The 20,257-nt window shown below is 24.7% G+C and overlaps 1 protein-coding gene across 1 annotated transcript in view; it reads right to left on the bottom strand.

The window, feature by feature from the left end:
- LOC113549252 overlaps window positions 1-20,015 on the bottom strand; it is a 40,298-nt gene extending 20,283 nt beyond the window's left edge. Inside the window, exon 1 of the mRNA XM_026950461.1 lies at window positions 19,754-20,015. Coding sequence (XP_026806262.1) covers window positions 19,754-19,806 — 53 coding nt within the window. The 5' untranslated portion in view covers window positions 19,807-20,015. The remainder of the gene's footprint in view (window positions 1-19,753) is intronic.
- Window positions 20,016-20,257: the final 242 nt, after the last annotated feature.

Below are 20,257 nucleotides of genomic sequence, written 5' to 3' on the forward strand. Positions count from 1 at the left end.
AACTTAACATTTAATAACATCAAATAGTATAAATATATATCATTTTAAAATAAATCAAAAATGTTATAGCGTATTGTAAAATTAATATTAATTTAATATACGTAACATTTTTAAATAATCACGATTCATAAATAATGTTTTGAAATTATAAAAAAATAATTTATTTATCGTTATTTATCGTTTAAACGAGTAATTTCATACAAAAATGAACTTAAATTGTCTGTAAAATAATAAATGTTCTTAAAAATTATTTAAATTGTATGGTTTTAGTTTGAACTACTTTCGGAGAACTTAGTGTTACATTTTCAAAACTTAAATATAAAAATATAATTTTTTATGAATTTCAAATTTCAAAATGATGAATTTTGTTGAAATTCTAACTTCAAATACATATAAAAAAAAAATGATACTTATGTAATTTTAATGTATTTTTATATAGATGTATGAGTAATTTTTGCGAAATTTTGAATTATATTTTCAAGAATTTTGCACCAATGAATAATTTTTTAATGACATTTCTAAAAAAAAATTGAAATTTGTAGGTATAAATGACACAAAATGAGTTAAACATTTGGTAAAAATTTAAAATATCTACAGTTATTCGTTTCGGAGTTAAATAAAAAAATAAAATTGACTTTGTAGAATATTGAATTTTCATAAAAATTATTTTTTTTTCTATTATAAAAAAAAAAATACTGATAATTTTTAATTTTGACCAGTTAACATCAAAAAACAAATTTGATTTACTATTCAAAATCACCGTCAAATTAAAAAATTGAAGCATTTTGTCAACTACTGCTTTATCGTGTAAGCACACACACACACACACACACAAACAAATAATAAATAAAAAACAATCACACATCATTGTAAAATCAATGCAATTCATCGCTTCACACAGAATTTAAAATAGGAATATTTTAAAACATAAAAAAAATAACTTTAAAAATAAGTATTAGTTAAACGTTTATTCGTTAAGTTATAATGAAAAATATATTTTAATTTACCATTGACATGATTCAATTCCTGCAATTAGATCTAACTAATAAATTGGAAAATGTTTTTTTTTAATTTAGTGAATAATATATGTTATTGTAAGCAATTTATTGCTTATAACTCTAATGATTATTTTATCTACAGGTCGTATTCATATAATTTCACAATAATTTTACAGTGTGCTTATACCAGACAAAAATGTTACTTCAACAGTTAAGCAATAACATTGTTCCTAATATGAATAAAAATTATTTTAATGCATTTTTTTAATTTTAACTCAATTCATATTTTGTACTCAACGTGTAAAAATTGTTTATTTCAACCATCCTTAATTACAGTATACAATATAAACGTTCTTATCTTGAACAATAATTAAGTTTCTTTGTTCCAACATCTTCGAATGACTTTATTTTTCTTCCTAATCCTCTATTTTAAATCTCTATTTGCTCTCCTTTTCTCTCATTTATACCATCTAGCAAATGAAAATATCAATGGCGCAGAGATCTTTCTAACAACACAAATATATGATTAATTCATAAATAGTTTACAAATTACTTTCTTTTTTCACGATCAATATAAATACTTTGATTGGATTACTCGTTTTCGTATCACTTAAGTTTACAGTACAGTAATAAAGTAATTAAACTTTCTTATTTTTATAACTTATTATAAATATTGTGTTTGATTTTTGATTTTAATTGAAAAAAACAATTTATGTATTTCTAGAATAGCTCGAACTTTAAAAGGTTTATGGTCCTAAATTCTATATTTTTGAAGTTTAAAAATCAAAATAATCAAATTTTTCAGAGACTTGTTATAAGCCATACTAATAGTTATTTATCAGGGTAGTCAGGTAGCAAATTCAATAAAATCTTTTAATGTATTTTGAGTATTTTGCAAGACTTTTCAAAGATATCGATATTTGAAACTAATACTTGGGATTTAAAATAATACTTATTTAAAATAAATTATAAAGTTAGTTTTGTACGATGGTATATGCTTCATTGCTTAATTGCTTTCAAGTACTTCTCCAAGGAATTTATTTATATATTAAAAATTAAGATAAATATATTTAATAAATTGAAGTAAACGTATGTTATATAAATGTATGTTATCATTTAAATATATCATACATATATAGACCTTGATCATAAAAAACGAACACAAATAATTATAATAATAAAAGCATAAATTAAATAACTTAATTCAATTTTGAGTAATTCAAGTTTTGAGATAAAATATCATGACACATAAATGTATAGCCCATTAACTTTCAATCTATGTAATTACTTCTCTAGTAATATTCCATTCAAAAATATCATAAGCTCTTGAGTATTCTTCTAATTTTGAATGCATGGACGATTTATCATCAGTATTAAACCACGCCTATGGTCGGTTTGAATATAGGTGTAAGGTGTCGGTTCGACTTAATATTAGGTGAAATACCTCCAATAAATTACTCGGGTTAGCAAAATTACCCCTCGCCGTGCACGTGAAATGATTTCCTTCTACTTTTTTTCTTTTCATTGTTGGGAAAGAAAGTCTGCCTTAAATTTCCACCCGTCGGCCATTGGTTATGTAGGTGCAATAGTGAATAGGGTGTACGAACACTATACTTACTGGCACGCGACCGGTGAAATGCATAATAGCCGTTGTTTTTAATGACTTCACATCTACGCGACTCTTGTTTTTGCCAATCTCTCCCTCCCTTTCCACAACCTTCCCTGGTAACCTAATGTCCTACGGCTATAAACACGAACGTCACCTTTACCGCTTTAAAATAGGCCGCTTTCGTTCATATTTTTTTCCTACTTCAATGGCAATTCAACTAAAATGGTATTAATATAACATGGTAAAACACGATACCTATTATTTAATGTTTAATTTTAAGTGATATTTTTGTTGAGAGCAGAGCAGGGAAATGGATATGACTTTTTAACAAATTTTAAGTTTAAAAAATGTTTTGACTTAAGGTAATTTTAACAAATAACTCATATTACGTGGTTATTACTCAATAATATTTAAGTATAAAATAAAGGCATATCAAACAATAAAAACGATAGAGCTGGAAATAGCAGTTTAAAATATATCCAATATTTAAAACTATTGTATGCAATATGATTTTCTAGATCATAAAAATAGTTATAAATTATGATGTATTGATATGGTTTAAATATTCAATATAAAAGTTGGTAGATATTTAATGTTTTATTATAATTTAATATTACTCAAACATTTTAATATTATGTCATTTTAGATTCAGCCTGTCTTTATTTCTAAAAGCCATCTAATAGATAATATGATCACAGCTTTTTATATGAATAATGTTAAGAATAACATTTGATTATTTTTATTATAAGTACCGAAATTAATTTCAAACTTTGAAACAGACTGTTTCAAACAATTTGCGTTTTTAGAATCTTAGTAAAATCAGTTTTACGCCAATTTTTTATACAATAATTTTTTGGATTTTAAAGTTATTTCAAAAGCTTTGTATAAATTAGAAAAAGGAAATGGATAGTAATTATTTGCACTTACACATTTTTCAAATTTTTAGCTGTTTTTTTTAATTGAAAACAGAATAAGTTATTCCACGTTATCGTTATCCTTATATTTATTCTATTTTGAAAAAATTAAGTGTTTTAAAAAATGTAGTCCGTGTGAAATTCAATTTAAAATAAAATAAATAGTAAGTTTATTATATTAATATTATATAGTTTGAATAATGTATTGGTAATAACTAATATCTTATAATTGATATACTTAATATTTTAGTAATTTTTTTAATAATATTTTTTGTACTCATCCACAGCTTTGTTTTTTTTTTTTGTGATAAGTAGTTACGTTTATTATAAATGATATAAAAACGATTTAATTTTAGTAATTAATTTCAAATTGATATACATATTTCCGTGTTTTGCTCAGAAATTAGAATAATCATTAACTTGTAATTTAACTATTGAAAACAAAAATCTGCAATATTGATTATATTATTACTTAGGTATTTATTTATTTTATCATTATTTTAATTAAATTAGATTTTCTTTTAAATTGGTAAATAATACATATTATTTACTTTTATATTTGTTTAATCTGGTTTAGTAGGTTTTAAAAACATATTTTATCTAAGATGTTTTTTAAAAATTGTATTTATGTTTTGATAGTTAAAATATAGTATAAAATAAATAAACAGGATTAAATTGAAGAGTATTGTTATTTGTTATCAAAAACAAGTTAAAGTTTATTATTACTAAAGGCTCTAAAATTGATTAGTTTAAATTTATAAAATATTGGTTCAAAATGTCTTACAAAAAACACTATTGGATTATTTTGAAAATATTTTCTCGGCCACCTTTATGTATAAATTATCTTGTAATTATTGATGAAAAGTCATATATTATTAATTTATATACTTTTAGGCTCTAACGTATAAATCTCTATCCATTATATTACAATTTGAATATTTTAAAACTACACTAATGTTCGGCGTGTAGGAGCTTACGAAATTGTCTGCGACCACAACATGTCCTTTATTGTAGCCATGTCATCAGGCTTTAATGGCATTGCTTTAAATCTCTTTCATTCTATGTGGTTGACAAAAGCCTTTATAACTTCGCTGGAAAATACTTTTTGGGCTAGTGTGCAATTCTAAAAATGGATTTATGCTGAGTGCAATTTTAATTATACAAGAGTGTTGCGTGTTATTTATGCAAATCCTAAAAAGGGACTTACGAAATCTATAGTATGTTCATAATATCATTGGCTATAGTAAACGTATATAATATACATAAACACGTCATAGTATTCAATCGCTACTTTTTATGTAAAAAAATGTTTATATTCACATTGATTTTTGATATTTATTTTGTTGAGCTATTTAATTTAGAATAAATATTGATTTATTATATTGTAAAAAATGTAAATAATTAATTAAGAATAAAATAGTTTATTTTTATGAACTAAATTTTATGTATTTTGAGTATTTAAAATTGTAATAAACAATCAATATATTGAAGTTTAAGAATACAAATTTAATATAATATATTTACTTATTATCCTATTAATTATTTTATAGTAACATAAAATGATAAAAGTTTAAATTGGTTTAATAGCTAAAAAAATTTAAAAATTATTATACATTTTTAAAATTATTATGGTTTTTTACAAATATTTTATATTTTAAAGAACTTATTAAACCCCGCCAGATCATTAAAGTTTCTTTATAAAAAAAATTATTAATAAAATGAATCACTGTACATCAATGGGGGAACGTATATTATGACATATCGACAACATTTTCATTTTAAATTAGAAATGTTAAGTTAGCATACTATTGAGGTTTGGTTAAACAGTAATAATAAATAGAAACACAGAAAAAGATCCAGAAAAGAAAGAATAATCCGTCTCCACCCCCTCCTAAATATTAGTACTGCTGTATTGTAATATATAACAATTATTTATAAATTAGATAATGTTTGTTGATTATAATTCTTCTCATATCTACAACGCCAATAGTACTGAATATTGAAATTAAAAGTGAAATTTCTATAAAACTGAAAACAGTCAACTTAATTTGTATTAAGTATGTCAATTTAAAAAAATATTTAAAATATTTTACAAACATGAAAAATTAAATAAAATACTACTTATACAGTAGATTATGTAGTTAATTGTAAATATATAATTATGGTTTGCAGTTAAGTCTAGCCGATTAACGGTAATTCTATAAAAATAAGTAGGTTTTTCACTTATTTTTTAAAGTTTTAGGATTTTGTTTAAAAATTATGGTAATTTTGTCAAATTCTTAATGAAAGAGATAGACAATTTTAGTTTCCTGCTTCAGATTGTAAAACTTCATCACGTCTTGGTTTGATAATTTCATTAAATTTGTCGTTTTTACTTCATACAAGGAGATCCCTTTTCTACTATAATTTAATTTACAGTTTGAAATGTTTTATAAATTAAGAATTAAAATTAATCATCGGAGGAAAAAATGTAATGATTTAGTTTAAATATCTAGGAGTATGCATTTGTATGCACTAAATGTATTGCTTTTAATTGATTAGAATTTTTTTGGCATTCAAGCGATTTAATTAAATTAAAAAGAATGATTTTAAATTGGTAAATAGTCAACAACAATTGTATGAAGCATTTAAATCAAGTGTTAATACTAAGTTTCTTTTTTATGAAATAACTTGTTCATTATTTTCCTAAAAAACATAAAAAAATGACAAAAGAATCAGGTAAGAATAGTTTTAACTGGTTTAAGAATCGTATAATAATGAATAAAATTTATCCGAATTTTACTGTTTAGTATTGTAAAATAATCATTAAAACCTCCTTCCAAATTTCAATAGTTACGTAGGTAGCAAAGACAGAAACTGTATTAACTTTCATTATTCAAGAAATATTTATTTTTTTACACGATATTATTTTTTCTTCATAATTTGAGTTACTACCATATTATGCATTATTCCGAAGAGATAAATTACTACAAACTAAGTATTATAAACGTGTTATTTAGATAAATTATTTAATATTTTACTTCATATTAGGAGATGAAGAACATCTTATATTTTAATATTTTTAGTATTTACATAACTTTAATTTTTGTGTTACGAAAGTTAATTGCTTACAAATGTAAATTTGTATTTTTATTTTGATTATATTCCATTTTTGTATTAGAAAAACTTAAAGTTTATTTTATTTAGTAGTTTTTTAAGTTTATTATCAATAACATAATATTATTTTTATTATTATTTTTTTAAGAATGTATTTTCAAAATAAAAATATTTTTTTTTTTTTAATGTGCTAGATATATACACGAACAAATCATTTTTTAAATGGTTTAAGCATACTATAATTTTAATAAATTATATAAAATATTAGAAAAGTATAAACAATATATTATTTTCTGTGGGAGTATGTTATTCTTTTCAATCAACACTCGTCCCATCTGTTTATTACACCTGTCCCCAGAGCATACAGTATGTATCTTGTTTTTAAATTGTAGTCCATTTTTTACAGATCGTCCTAAGTTACTATTTATGATATAATTTATTTATCAGACCCTATGGTAACATTGATGACTGAAAACAAAGATTTAGTTAGAATTTATGTATACAAAGAATTTTAAAATACTTATATTCTTATAAAAAATACCTCTATCGAATAGTCGATCAATATATTGATGACATTTGTGAAGAAATTGTTTAATCTAATTTATGAAAATTCGTTAGAAAAATTAATGAAGATGTAGGACATATAACATATAATATTTCTAAGCTCCTTAAAAGTTTTTTAACATTGAAAATATGCATATTTTAGTTAGAAAATTAAGAAATTCAAGTGGGTTCTTTTAAATTATCTAGAAGTGAGTTAATTTTTATCTTGACCATTATTATATGAATTTTGGAAGACAGTTGTACGTTTAAGAACATGCAATGAGCAAATGACGTGTTGCTTAAATGCTTGCCACTCATGTAAGAACAAATAACCGGAAAAGCGACTTAATACTTACGTCGGACTGTTAACTATAAAGTAAAGTATGTCCACTCTACTACTTCCTCCCATTAATTTTTATTTTAGTTACTCTTGAATGATAAATTATATTATTATTATATTAATTGTTGAATCCTAAAGTATTTTTTGAAATCATAAATGGTTTGTAAATAATTGTATTGTACGTATAAAATGCTTAATAATGCATATTTATCATATATTTAGTGTTAGATGCTTTTGTTCTTGATATGAATTGACTTGACTTTTGACTTTTTTTACACCTTTGGTTTTTTAATTATACTTGTATTTTCTGTATTCCATGTTTAATTCTGGACTCTTAGGGTTAGTACGAATGGATCAAAAATGGTTTTATATCAATGTTTATACAATTTGTCATCATTTTAAATTCCAATAAAAAAAAATGTTCTTTTCACACTGCTATTGGTTTTGTTTTTTGAAATTTATTGAATTATTTATAGTTAGATCATATTATTGAATAAACTTAATATTTTAAGACCTATCTTAAACTACACGCTTAATTAAAAATTCCTTTTTTTAGTTAAGTAAATTATTGTTAAGTCACATAGAAAAAAACACTATGTTATGAGTTTATGACACAGCTACATAAGGAAACCCATAAATATCGTATAACTCGTAATGGTTCCGCAGTGCACAATTGATATCTTTAAATTAATATTTGTGTGCTCATTTAAAATTACAATCAATATTGATCGTTTTTATGAAACATACAGAAGAATATATTTTTGCTGACCTAAAAAAACAATTTTCCATATATTAGAAAATTTAAATAAATTACATTTGTAGAACTTTTCCTAATTTGAACTTAATATTAAAACCATTGTTCAATGGTCATACATAAATTTATTAAATATTTCTGTACCAAAAAATATCAATTATACATACGTTTATATACTATAATTAATAAAGATCGATGGATACTATAAATAAATAATTTAACGATTAATTACTGATTATTGGTTATCTATTAAAAAAGTACAGTGATCGCTCATTAATATCAGAATTCATCCAGAAATCCATTTAATCGAGAAAAAAAGAGTAGCCATTATAAAATCATTGTTATATAATTATTTATCAGCATACAATAATAATCTTTATTTTCGGTCGATATTCGACCTATCTGTGGCACCCTCATACCGGTGTTTTTCCCAGAACATTAATTATGTGGTTACTTGTATAGTATAATAAAGCACCACGACAGTTCACAATAATCGTTATTTTGTGCTATGTATTCCATAATAATAATTATACAGCGTTTAACGGACATAATGAATTGTATACACAACTCCATGATTATACGCTATTCAAATAAGTATGGTTAGTAAGGAGTTAGTTAAGTAAGTCTCGAAACTCGATGAAATGAAATATTATTGTTGAAGATTTACTAGAATATTTTAAAATAAAGAAGTTAATAAAAAAAAAGAACCAAAAGTTAATGATATATATTATATTGAATTCAAAAAAATGATACTGAAAGAAGCTCGTTAAAATTAAATAATAAGAAATAACACACAATAAAAAAAAGACATTGTAAAACCAATAGCTTTTCCGTTTCTCTCAGAATCTAAAATATAAATGTTACATTTAAAATAAAAATGTGTAGGTACTTGGAAATACGTAACCAGTCGGAAATATTATTAACTTTAAAAGTATGATGTCATACTGAACAGCTGAAAAACATTTTTTATTATTAAAAAAATGAATAAATTTATGATTACACTGACCATATTATATAGTTTATTTCACACAATGATTAAAGGTACATACCTTTTAAATTTTAAAAATGTTATCAGTTGGCTATTTGATTATCATATTACAATATTGGACACGTAAGTAATCCTGAAATACATATATAGACAATTATCGAACAAGAATCTAAAGTATCTACTGAATTAACCAGGTTAGGTAAAATTATCATAGCTCCATATCTTTCAAACCAATGATTAAACGTCAACAACTATTGTTCGATTGAATTTTAATTTTAGATACATAGAAATTTCCAAAAATATCAATAATATCATCTAGTTAACAAATTATAAAAAAGGGTGATTTTCATTTGATCAAATTATGGAATAATAGTTGTCTATTATGGTACTTGATATCCATTTTGCGTAAAGTATATTCATATTATAATATTTATTCTATGTAATGTTCTTGACGTTTACATAATCATTTACAATATATTTTAGAAATTTTGTTTAATTTTGCATTCAATCATACATGTATTTTATAATAGAAAAATAATAAGAATACGAGTAAACTATAAAATAAATAAAATAAATACAATTTTATGATGTGAGAAAAAGAATTTAAAATAAACACTATCAGTCAGTATACCAGTACTCATATATTATTAATTATTAAAAAAGTTAAAATGATTTTGAAATAATAAGAACGATTTACTGACTTCCAGTTAAAATGTTGTCACAGTTTTCGTCCATCAAAGTATTTATTTATCTTACGTAAAACGATTTAATGATATTTAAATTATTAAAATTAAATAAACTCAATTTATTTATTATTCATTGAACATACCTTTAACATTACTTATGTATAATCCAAATTTGAATGTTTCAAGTAACAATTTTATAATTGTATAAACGCTCGCCGTTTTATGAACATAGAAGGTTTTAAATTGTATAAAGTTGAAAAAATAATTCATGTTTAAGAAAGTAAATATTATTCACATTATTAAAAAAAAAATTGACAAAAAACAAGAAACTGGCGTTTGGATCTTTCTTTGTTTTGTTCACCTGGGTACAGGATAAGATGTGAATATTTTTTTACATTTGAATGCGTCGATTTAAAATAAGACTTTTGGTGAAACTAATTTCAATAAATAATGTTTATATATTAAAATAATTGAAAAATACATTGAATATATTAGATACTATAATATAATTATCATTTACTTGGTGTTAGATGTTTAAATTAAAATTTCGAGTTGTGTAAAATAAAAATGAAGAAAAAATAATCAAATTTGGTTAAAAAAGTAACTAAAAACACATCATCTTGTAAGACTATGTAATAGCTTCTTCATCCTTTTGATAATAACACAAAATAAGATGTTTGTTAATTAAAATATACATAAACTAAATTATTGTTCTATTTGAGTCTCTAAGCGGTAAAATGTCATCATACTATGAACTTTTTCCCCAATATATAATATATATAAATGTATTTCTTAAAATATCTAATTAAAATTATTATTTATCATAATATTTTACTTTGTATGTTAAAAACTTAAATAAATACAATTTAAATTCATTTCTAGCAATGGTACCATCATTATATAGAGTAATGATCAAGGAAAGGTTTTAATTATTATACGAAAATATTAATTTCCTCGTAATTAATAATAAAAAAGCAATAGCTGACTGAAGTTTTCTACATAAACAATAACAATGATATTATATCTTCAGTTTTCTTTCCGTATCTTTTTTTGGATTTTCCATTATTGTTATTATTATTACGTTTTAGCCCACCTATTTTAAATGTGAGCTCATAAATTGTTTAACAAATCCCGAAGACGGTTTGGTATTAAATACGACAAAAGAAAGTAATTTTTGTATGAAACAAAAAAAAAAAAAATGAAATACTGTAATAGTAGTTGTATAAGTATAATAATAGTAGTAGTAATAGGCAATGGAAAATAAACATTTCAATTTACGTTTTGATATACAGTATTATATTCTTTTTCATCAAGATTTATGTCTAGATATTTTTAGTTTTAATTTACAATTTTTTTTATTGGGATTTAATTATACGATATAGGATCTATAACAAATAGAACAAAAATCGGTCAACTAATTGTTGGAACGAAATCCCAAGTGGTTAAATAATGGCGGGACAGTCTAGTTAAACGAAACTGAGCGATGAGATCTCATGGGAACGAAACCATTGCTTACTGTTAATTCTTTCCTATTATTTGTTTATTTGTTGTAATATGATGTGATATTTAATGCACAAGCGTATTGAAAAAATAATTTTTGAAAGTCTGAACTGCTTGGAGTTTATTTGTAATAAAAGATTAGTAAAAAGCTGTTCATAAATAATTTAGCACTATCAAAAGAATTACATACCAACACAAAGCCTCGAAAAACAATTAGATTTACATTCGTAATTTATATTTTCCGTTGATGCCATAATTTAAAATCCAAGTTTTGAGATCAACGTAGTCATTCGTCATACTTGAAAATTGAAATTACTTTATTTATATTTTTGGTTCTTTTTTTTGAAAAGCTTCACGTTATTGATGTCTTAAATTATATTTAGTCGAGTAAAAGATGAAAAACTTAATATAACCATGTTATAAAATTGAAATATATCGAACGAAAAAGGTACTTGTAAAATAACTTAGGAGTACTATAAAACCGATGCAACTATCACATTGATAAAATACGAACAGCAAATTATCATGCGGTTTTTAAACTATATTTAAATTTTAAATATATTATCTTAATAATAATTATTCTTTGTGTAACCAGCGTACCAAATAACCAGTATCTAGACAAGTACACGATGTAACTAGAGGTAGGTTATTACTAATTACTACTTAATGAATAATGTTAAATGTAATATTTTATTCTAAATCAGTTGGAATGGAAGAAAACTATGTATTGTAGCGTGATCAATCATAGATTTAATGATCATAAAATATATAAGATATATTTTTATTTAAAAAATAAACGATTTATGAGTTATATGTAAAAAGTATTGTATTGGTAAATCCTTGCTTTGGAGTTTAGATAGTATAAAATATTTATAAGATACACAGAATATAGATTATTTATATTTATTCTTAACCCTTCTTATGAGTACAATAGAACTCTGTAAATCTTCTGCTTTTACGATTGTGCATACCGTAAATTATTATGGTTCAACATATTCGAGAATACATAAAGTGTTTCAGTTAAACTAATTCAATAAACGATAGGCGCAGTTCTCTCAAATTTAATTTTCACTCCTTACAGAAACAAAAGTTTTCTTATTATTAACTTTATTTGAATTAAATTCATTATTATACTTTCAAATTACACTTTAACATTAAATGTGCAAATTCAATAAATTAAAAAAAAATGTTTAATAGTGAGTATATAATAAATTATAAAGATTTTATAAGAAGCTTCACATGTTAAATAAAATAAAAATATGTATAAACTTTTGATTAAATTTTTGATATTATTGAAATAATTTAACTGGCTACATTATTTGTTAGTTTATATGAAGTTGCAAATAATTTTATTATCCTCATATTTAAATATTATATATAATTATTATGAATATATAAAATATGAATATTATATATTACTACGTAATACTATTAATAATATTAATAGTATGAATTAATACTATATATTACTAATATGTATTAGTCTATTATAAAAATTAAATTTTTCTTTTGATATCTTTATGGCTTGTGACATATTTTAAATATCTATAGTTAATTGTAATTGTATTTCAAGCATCTTAATGAAGACAGTAAATGTTGTCCTTTTAAAATATCTATAAAAAGTTCAACTTTGATCGAAATATTTTAAAACTTATATAAGTATATAACGTATATAAAATGCCTAAATAAATATATTTGATCAAAATTTAAGGTTATTTGAGTTTCTGAAAAAATAAAATCATCAACAACTACTGTTCTAATTAAAAACTTATTCTACCTATCATAGTTTAATAGTTATACTAGTTATACTAGTTTATCGTCAAATACTTTTCTGGTTTTCTACTACTTAGATTAGATACTCGATTAATTGTGTACTAGACATTAACTATAGCTCTCTATTAATTTTCCGTACATTTTATGATTATTATAGAATTTTTTTTTGTGACGTCTTTGTTTTTATTCGGATAATATTGTTATTTTATATTCAAATTTATTGATATAAAATTGTATTTTATTTTACTCCAATTTTTACAGTAGTTATACATAGTGTATAATTATAGAAAAGATAAAATATTTTTAAAAATGAACTACATTAATTATTAAAGTACATACTTCGAAATGCATGAAAAAAATTCAACACTCGATATTTGGCTGAGTGTGCATATTTAATGGGTCACCCGATATATTAATTATATCATGGTAAACATAACGGTTCATAATAATATTCAAATAAGTATACAACAATTTTTTTCAATATCGATTCCTCATGTCTATTTATAAATTTAAAATTCGTCTGCAGATATTGCAAATCGGTCGACCAATTATTAAGTACGTAATTTTATACTTACCCAGCGGAATAAAACGACATAATATATAATCATATTATATACTACAGTAGTACAGTGTTATGTTTCCTGTAGGTAAATATGATGGACAACAGTTATGGATAGAATAACTAATTAAATGGATTATTGCATATTCATTTGATGATATATTAAGAGAAATCCAAAATTAAAGAGTTCAAAGATGTTAAAATAATATAATATCTTTAAAATATATTAAATGTGGGGTACCTTGACAGTAATTACACCACTTTTTAAAGTATTGCGCAATCACAATTATGGTCAAAGGTATGTTAAAAAATGTTTTTCATCTAAAAAAAAAAAAAATAGCATGATAATTATCTTGCGAGTTGTGGTTTATATTCGGTAAAAATTATGTTCGAAAATATTGTATTTTCAATAGTAAAATATTTAATAAAAACAATTCGATAAAATCAAAATAAAGTTTAACACTTTTTTTTTGAAAACAAAAATCGACGCTTCCATGGAAGAAGGTTGTAAATGACATTTTGGCCGAAAATGTAAACTCCACGATTTTCTATCGATAGAGCTAACGATTGTATCGATACGATTTTTTTACGAATTACTATCGATTTTTAAATATTTTGCGTAAACGCCATTAATTATCAGGTGTGTAGTTATATTCAGCGTAAACGACTTTTATCAGGCGTAAACTACTTTTATTAGACGTTTACGTCTATTAAATATGTCGTTTACGCTTTTTTTCTTGTACCCGTCAATATGATATTGTGAGATTATCTTGAGAAATAATGGGCGTAAGCCCCATATTATCAATAATAAACTAATTTCTACCGTAATTATCAGTAAATTTTATAGTTATAAGTAGAATACACCAGAAACATGATCAATTAATAGATTGATACACGAATTATACTTGTAAGTTCTTATAGAATAGGACAGAAAAATGTATTGTATTTTTATTTCGGCTCTCCTGTAAAATTACGAAAATGTCGTTTACGACCTTCTTTCCTGGAAGTGTCGAAATGTTGTTTTATGGCCATTATTCTACGAGCCATTATACCGATGATGACGTACAGAAACATGTTTTGACAGCTAAATTTATCAGTTATTGTGGCTTCAAACGTGAACGTATGTCAAGTTGTATTAAAATAACAAAAACTAATTAGATTTAGTCTTTTGATGTGATAGCTTATAATATTTTAATAAGCAAACGTGAAAATGATTATACGTTATACTTAATGTCGCAAGTTACAAATTAATAATAAATTAAGTTTTTATTCCATCGATTACTAAATAATAGTCCTCAAATATTTTTCAACTATAGGTACAGTTATATGATCGAAAAAAATCCATCGTTTATTATTACTATTTAGCGCTTTAAAAAAGTCGTGTTTCAACTTTCACTACTATTTGCTATTCACAAAACGTTTCGCTCGTCTCAAGTGGTTAAGTGCAGTTTTCGATTAATATTAAACACAAAAATAATTATGTCGGGACATGAAAAGTAATCCGAGGAGATGTACTATGTAAACATGTCAAATATGCCTTCAATTAGAAACACTATATTTTATCCGGTCAGTATACCTCTTTTGGGAAACGTTTTATACAAACATTAAAGTCTGATGTTCAGGTAAAGTGTATTGTGTACAGCAAGTGAAATCATATTATAGACTAAGAGACGGAGACAGGAAACTTTTCATCGGCTAGCTGTTATACGAACATATTATTGAGTTATCGATTCGTGATTAATGACTGGTAGACGAGGTCCGACGATTGACCGTGCGAATTGTTCTGCGAATTGATTAACGACATCGTGACAGTGCCAAAATGCGTATTAGACGCTGACACGAGCCGCCTCCATGTCGCCTCTTCCTCATCCTCCATCTAGTCGCTGTCACGCAATTAATAAACACTATAATGTAGGTGGATATCCCTTTGGCGTGGCTTTGACATTAACCTCCGCGATGCCACCGGGAGGATTGTCTCGACGATGACCTGTACCGACACGGACGTGTCTCCTACAAAACTGACAAATGCCTAAATCTGCAGGTTCATTCGTATATACTCGTACGTATAAATACGTGCACTTCGATCCCAAACACAAATCGACTCCGCCCCGTTTTAGAACTCCCACTAGGTACGACCCTTTTGGCTTTAACCCCATGACACACGTCCCCTAAGTCATAGGTGTTGAGGATAGACCATAAAAAATTTGTTTTTAGATACAGATGGAGATAATTTTATATAATAAATTATAGATAATGATACCTTTTTGCCTAAACAATATTTTTTTTTTTTTTTTTATATAACAAAAAATATATTTTAAATAAATAACGAGACCTAAGTGTGTATACGTAGATTTAATCAAATCTAAAAAAAAAAAAAACTATTTCCAGTTATAACTATTTAAATTATCATAACAGTTTATTTCCTAAAAGGCTAAAATTACTATTTGTATTTTATGCATATAACAGCAAAATATAATTGTCAAAACAATAATGATTGACAGTTTTTAACATCGATAGTTTTAATTTTTTTTATATTTTTACTGCCATTAATTATGAAAAAATTTAAATATAAATATTCATTATCAGAAAAGGTGTAATTACTGTAATAACGAATAACATTTTATTCATGTATAAACATGATACAGTTTATACGATTAAAAGCAATGGTAAATAAATAATTAAAATAATTTCTATTATTGATGAACAACTTAATTTTATTTATCTAGATGAGTTGATGAGACGAATTAAAGAATTATAAAGATAAATTAGTTTATGTTTAGATACTGCTTAAATTATATTGCGATTCATTGAAAGTTCTTATTTCATTACCACGGAGCGATAATGTGGTAGATCGTGTGGAACTGTCTATTCGGTTTTTAATCACGTCGCGTACCACATGTTTCTAAGACCGTGATCGTGAAATTTTTCAAATTTCAATATGAAGATAGAAAACTTTTAGTCGGTCGTGTTGCAGTAATTATTCTCACTTATAATATATATATATGAGTATGTTCTTTATAGATGTATGCTACCAAACATAGTTCTTCGTTTATTGTGATATGTTTATTGCAGCAATGCAGTTCTATTGAAAATGATGGAATGCAAATAACCATTCAGTTTTAACGTATAATTTAAGCATTTAAATAATTAAAATCTCTGCTTGTTCACATACCTATTTACATTTTAAATTTGGAATATGGAGTACCTATACTAAATTTGTGTAGGACATGATATGTTGCATGTTTAGTCTAACCAAAATATAATGACTATCTATTTGTTTAAAGTCATACATTCATCAATATTTAAATATTAAAAAAAATATCATGTTTGGACGAGCACAACAATAATATATGTATAATGCAGCGTACGTAGGTAGTTGTAAACTTTATTTTATACACTGTGATAAATGGGTGACAATTTACATGGTCCAACTACAATATATATATATGTTTATACACGGTATATAATTTATTATATAGGTGAATTTAATTTACCTAAAAATGAGAGTAAATTCCAAGTAGTATGAACACTGTTGAAAATTTCCATATTATATGTTATAGTCGAATTTAATTTACTTAAACTCGAAGGTGCGTATATATACATAAAATATTGATAAATTTCAACTTAAATTTAATATAAATTTATAAATTATTTTTTTTTATTCTTATAACTGTTATTATAACTGTTATTATTATTTATATTTTTTATTTTATAATTTATTTTTGTATTATAGATAGACAATTCAAATAACATTTAAAATGTTTTATGTTATTTTTTTTTTTAACGTTTGCTGTAGAACGAATACTGCCATAATATCGATTAAGTATTAAAACTTTAAAATTTAAATGCATTATGAGTAATTTAAAATTATGCAAGAAAATTGACGTAAAATATATGTAAACTTTCATCATTTAATTGCACGCAAGAGTGGTAAATATAAAAATAATTTTAAATTCATGCACTTCAATGCCTTATGATTTTTAGGTTAGGTATAATATTATAGTAGGTATTTAAAAATGAATAAATAAATATAGGTACGTAATAATGTATAATAATACTACTAATTTTTCAATAAGTTTTAAGTATACAAAACTAAATACTAAAAAAAATCTTAAGTTATTTTTTAATGACAACTATATTATATTTTATGAATAATGGCATGAGCATGATATTAATTATTATTAATGATGTTATTGTATTTTTATATAGATAATCAGAAAATAACGATGTTAAAAAAATATGTTGATTTTTATAATTTTAAGAGAGTACAAAACCAATAAATTAATATTTTATAATGTTATAAATTTATAATTATTGAATAATGTATTTTATAAGTTTGCTTAGTTCAAAGATCTAAAGTATCACTGCACAGCTCAATTTATAATTACATAATGCTTACTGTAATTTGAAGAGCCTTTAATTTGAAACAATAAAACCCCAACTAGAAATTAATTTATTCACAATAAATGATGTTGTATTTTTATGTATAATGTTGAGAGAACATAGTATTATCATCTTATTATTTTCTTTTAGGAAGAACTCCGATTTACAATGTGTCCTATCCTCGAGGGCGTGTTCGAGTCAGAAGTTGTGATCAAACTTTCCAAACCATTTACAAATACGTTAGTTGTATCACAATGCATGTATGTATATAAAAGTTAAAGTATGTTTTCTGAAATGCTTACGTATTATGTTCTACTATGAAATTTAACTAAACATTTACTCATAACTTTAGCAGTGTCATCGCGTCCGTGCGCGCGGTACGGTCGGTCAGTATCTACCTAACGCTGTATGATAGAAAACTCGGCGATGATGAAATTATAAAAAAAAAAAACCTTCATTAAAAATCCTGCCCTTCGCGATTCGGTCTTGTGTTTAGGGTGCATAAATTAATTCAGAGAACTATGCTGGCTGGAATAGGCACTATAACCACACTTGCACTAGCGGATAACGACGGTCAAGAATTAAAAACAAAAACTTTTTTTTACGCTGGAGTCCAATAAAAATATTAAGTAGTCTACCTTTTTTTTTTGTAACCCTCACCTGTTATTCAGGATTACAAGCAGGTCTTTATATCTTCCCACGTGTAATTTAAACTTTTGTTTATAAAGTTATTTAAACGGTGCGACTAAATTATGCGGTGGCAGTTCGTCTGAAACATGACTTATTTCATAAATCATTACCGTTTTTACTATATTGAAATAATTAGGTACTTTTACGCAAATATTTGTAATAGACTATTAGAGTATTGTGTTTAATTTACATTATGTTTTGAATTAAAAGAAAAAAATGTGCAATTACTGTAGTTATATGCTTTTCAATATTAATGTTATATTATTAAAGGTTTTACATTGAATTGCACTAAAAAAGCTAAAAAAATGTTTAATGATTTTTACATTTAAGACTTATGTTATTTAAAAAAATTCGTTATTATCATTTTGTTTGAATATGAAATAAAACAATTCTTACACATGGGATTTTTGGCGTAGGTTTTTTAAAAATTAAAAATTGATTTTATTAAAAGGAAATCGGGAACCTTTCATCATTGAATTGCACTTTACAAAAATAAGTTTTTAGATTGTTTTGTGACCAACTACAGTTTCACCAATTGTATAGGTACTATCTCCTTCGGGTTTCAAAACACTATTGAATTGTATCTATTCTGTAAAATGGGAAAAATAGACAAAGTTGTGGTAGTACAAAAGGTCTCGCTTAACTTTGTGAAATCTCTTTGTAAAGAACTTTGAGGGTCCACCACCACTGCTATCGGAGACATCGTTATTTTGAAGCGTTTTCTATACCAGGCAAACGGATGTACAGTAGGGCGGATGTCAGTTCACATTAGCAGCGTATATGCTACAAACGTTCACTAACAAGATCATCGAATATATCGAAATGTTCTCATAAAAAATTTCATTTCGTTCACGAGTTGTGTCGGACTTAATCATTATTATTATTAAGCTCATAAATACTTATAGTAACGTTTCATGTACCTGATTTGTATGTGTTTTTTCATCGACGAGCCAGGACATCGACGATTGAACATTTACCCGGCGTTTTTCATTTTATATCTTCTGTGTACAAGTGTACATCGTAAATAAAATATATATTTATTATTGATAATAATAATATTTTCTTATAACAATACAGTTCGGATAGAAATGGAGTAAAAAATTATTTGTCACTTCGAAATAACTTGGCGTGAGAGACGAACTATACCGGAAAAACAACCATTAAAGCGTCCGACGAGGGTGCGTTGGGACGGTAATACACGTGACTACTGCGAGCGGCGCGCTCGTCTTATTCCTACTTATGATGCCATGCCGCTGCAGCGCTCTCCGGACTTGCGCCTCCCGCTGGTTTTACTGCAGTTGCAAAGTGTTAGAATCAAACAGTAAATATTTATAAATAAACAATAGCCCGAATTTAATATAATAATAATATTAATAATATTTATGATATTTTATTTCGGCCAAGATATAGTGTTGTAAAATTTG

The sequence above is a fragment of the Rhopalosiphum maidis genome, chromosome 1, assembly GCF_003676215.2.
Source record: "Rhopalosiphum maidis isolate BTI-1 chromosome 1, ASM367621v3, whole genome shotgun sequence".
Classification (NCBI taxonomy): domain Eukaryota; kingdom Metazoa; phylum Arthropoda; class Insecta; order Hemiptera; family Aphididae; genus Rhopalosiphum; species Rhopalosiphum maidis.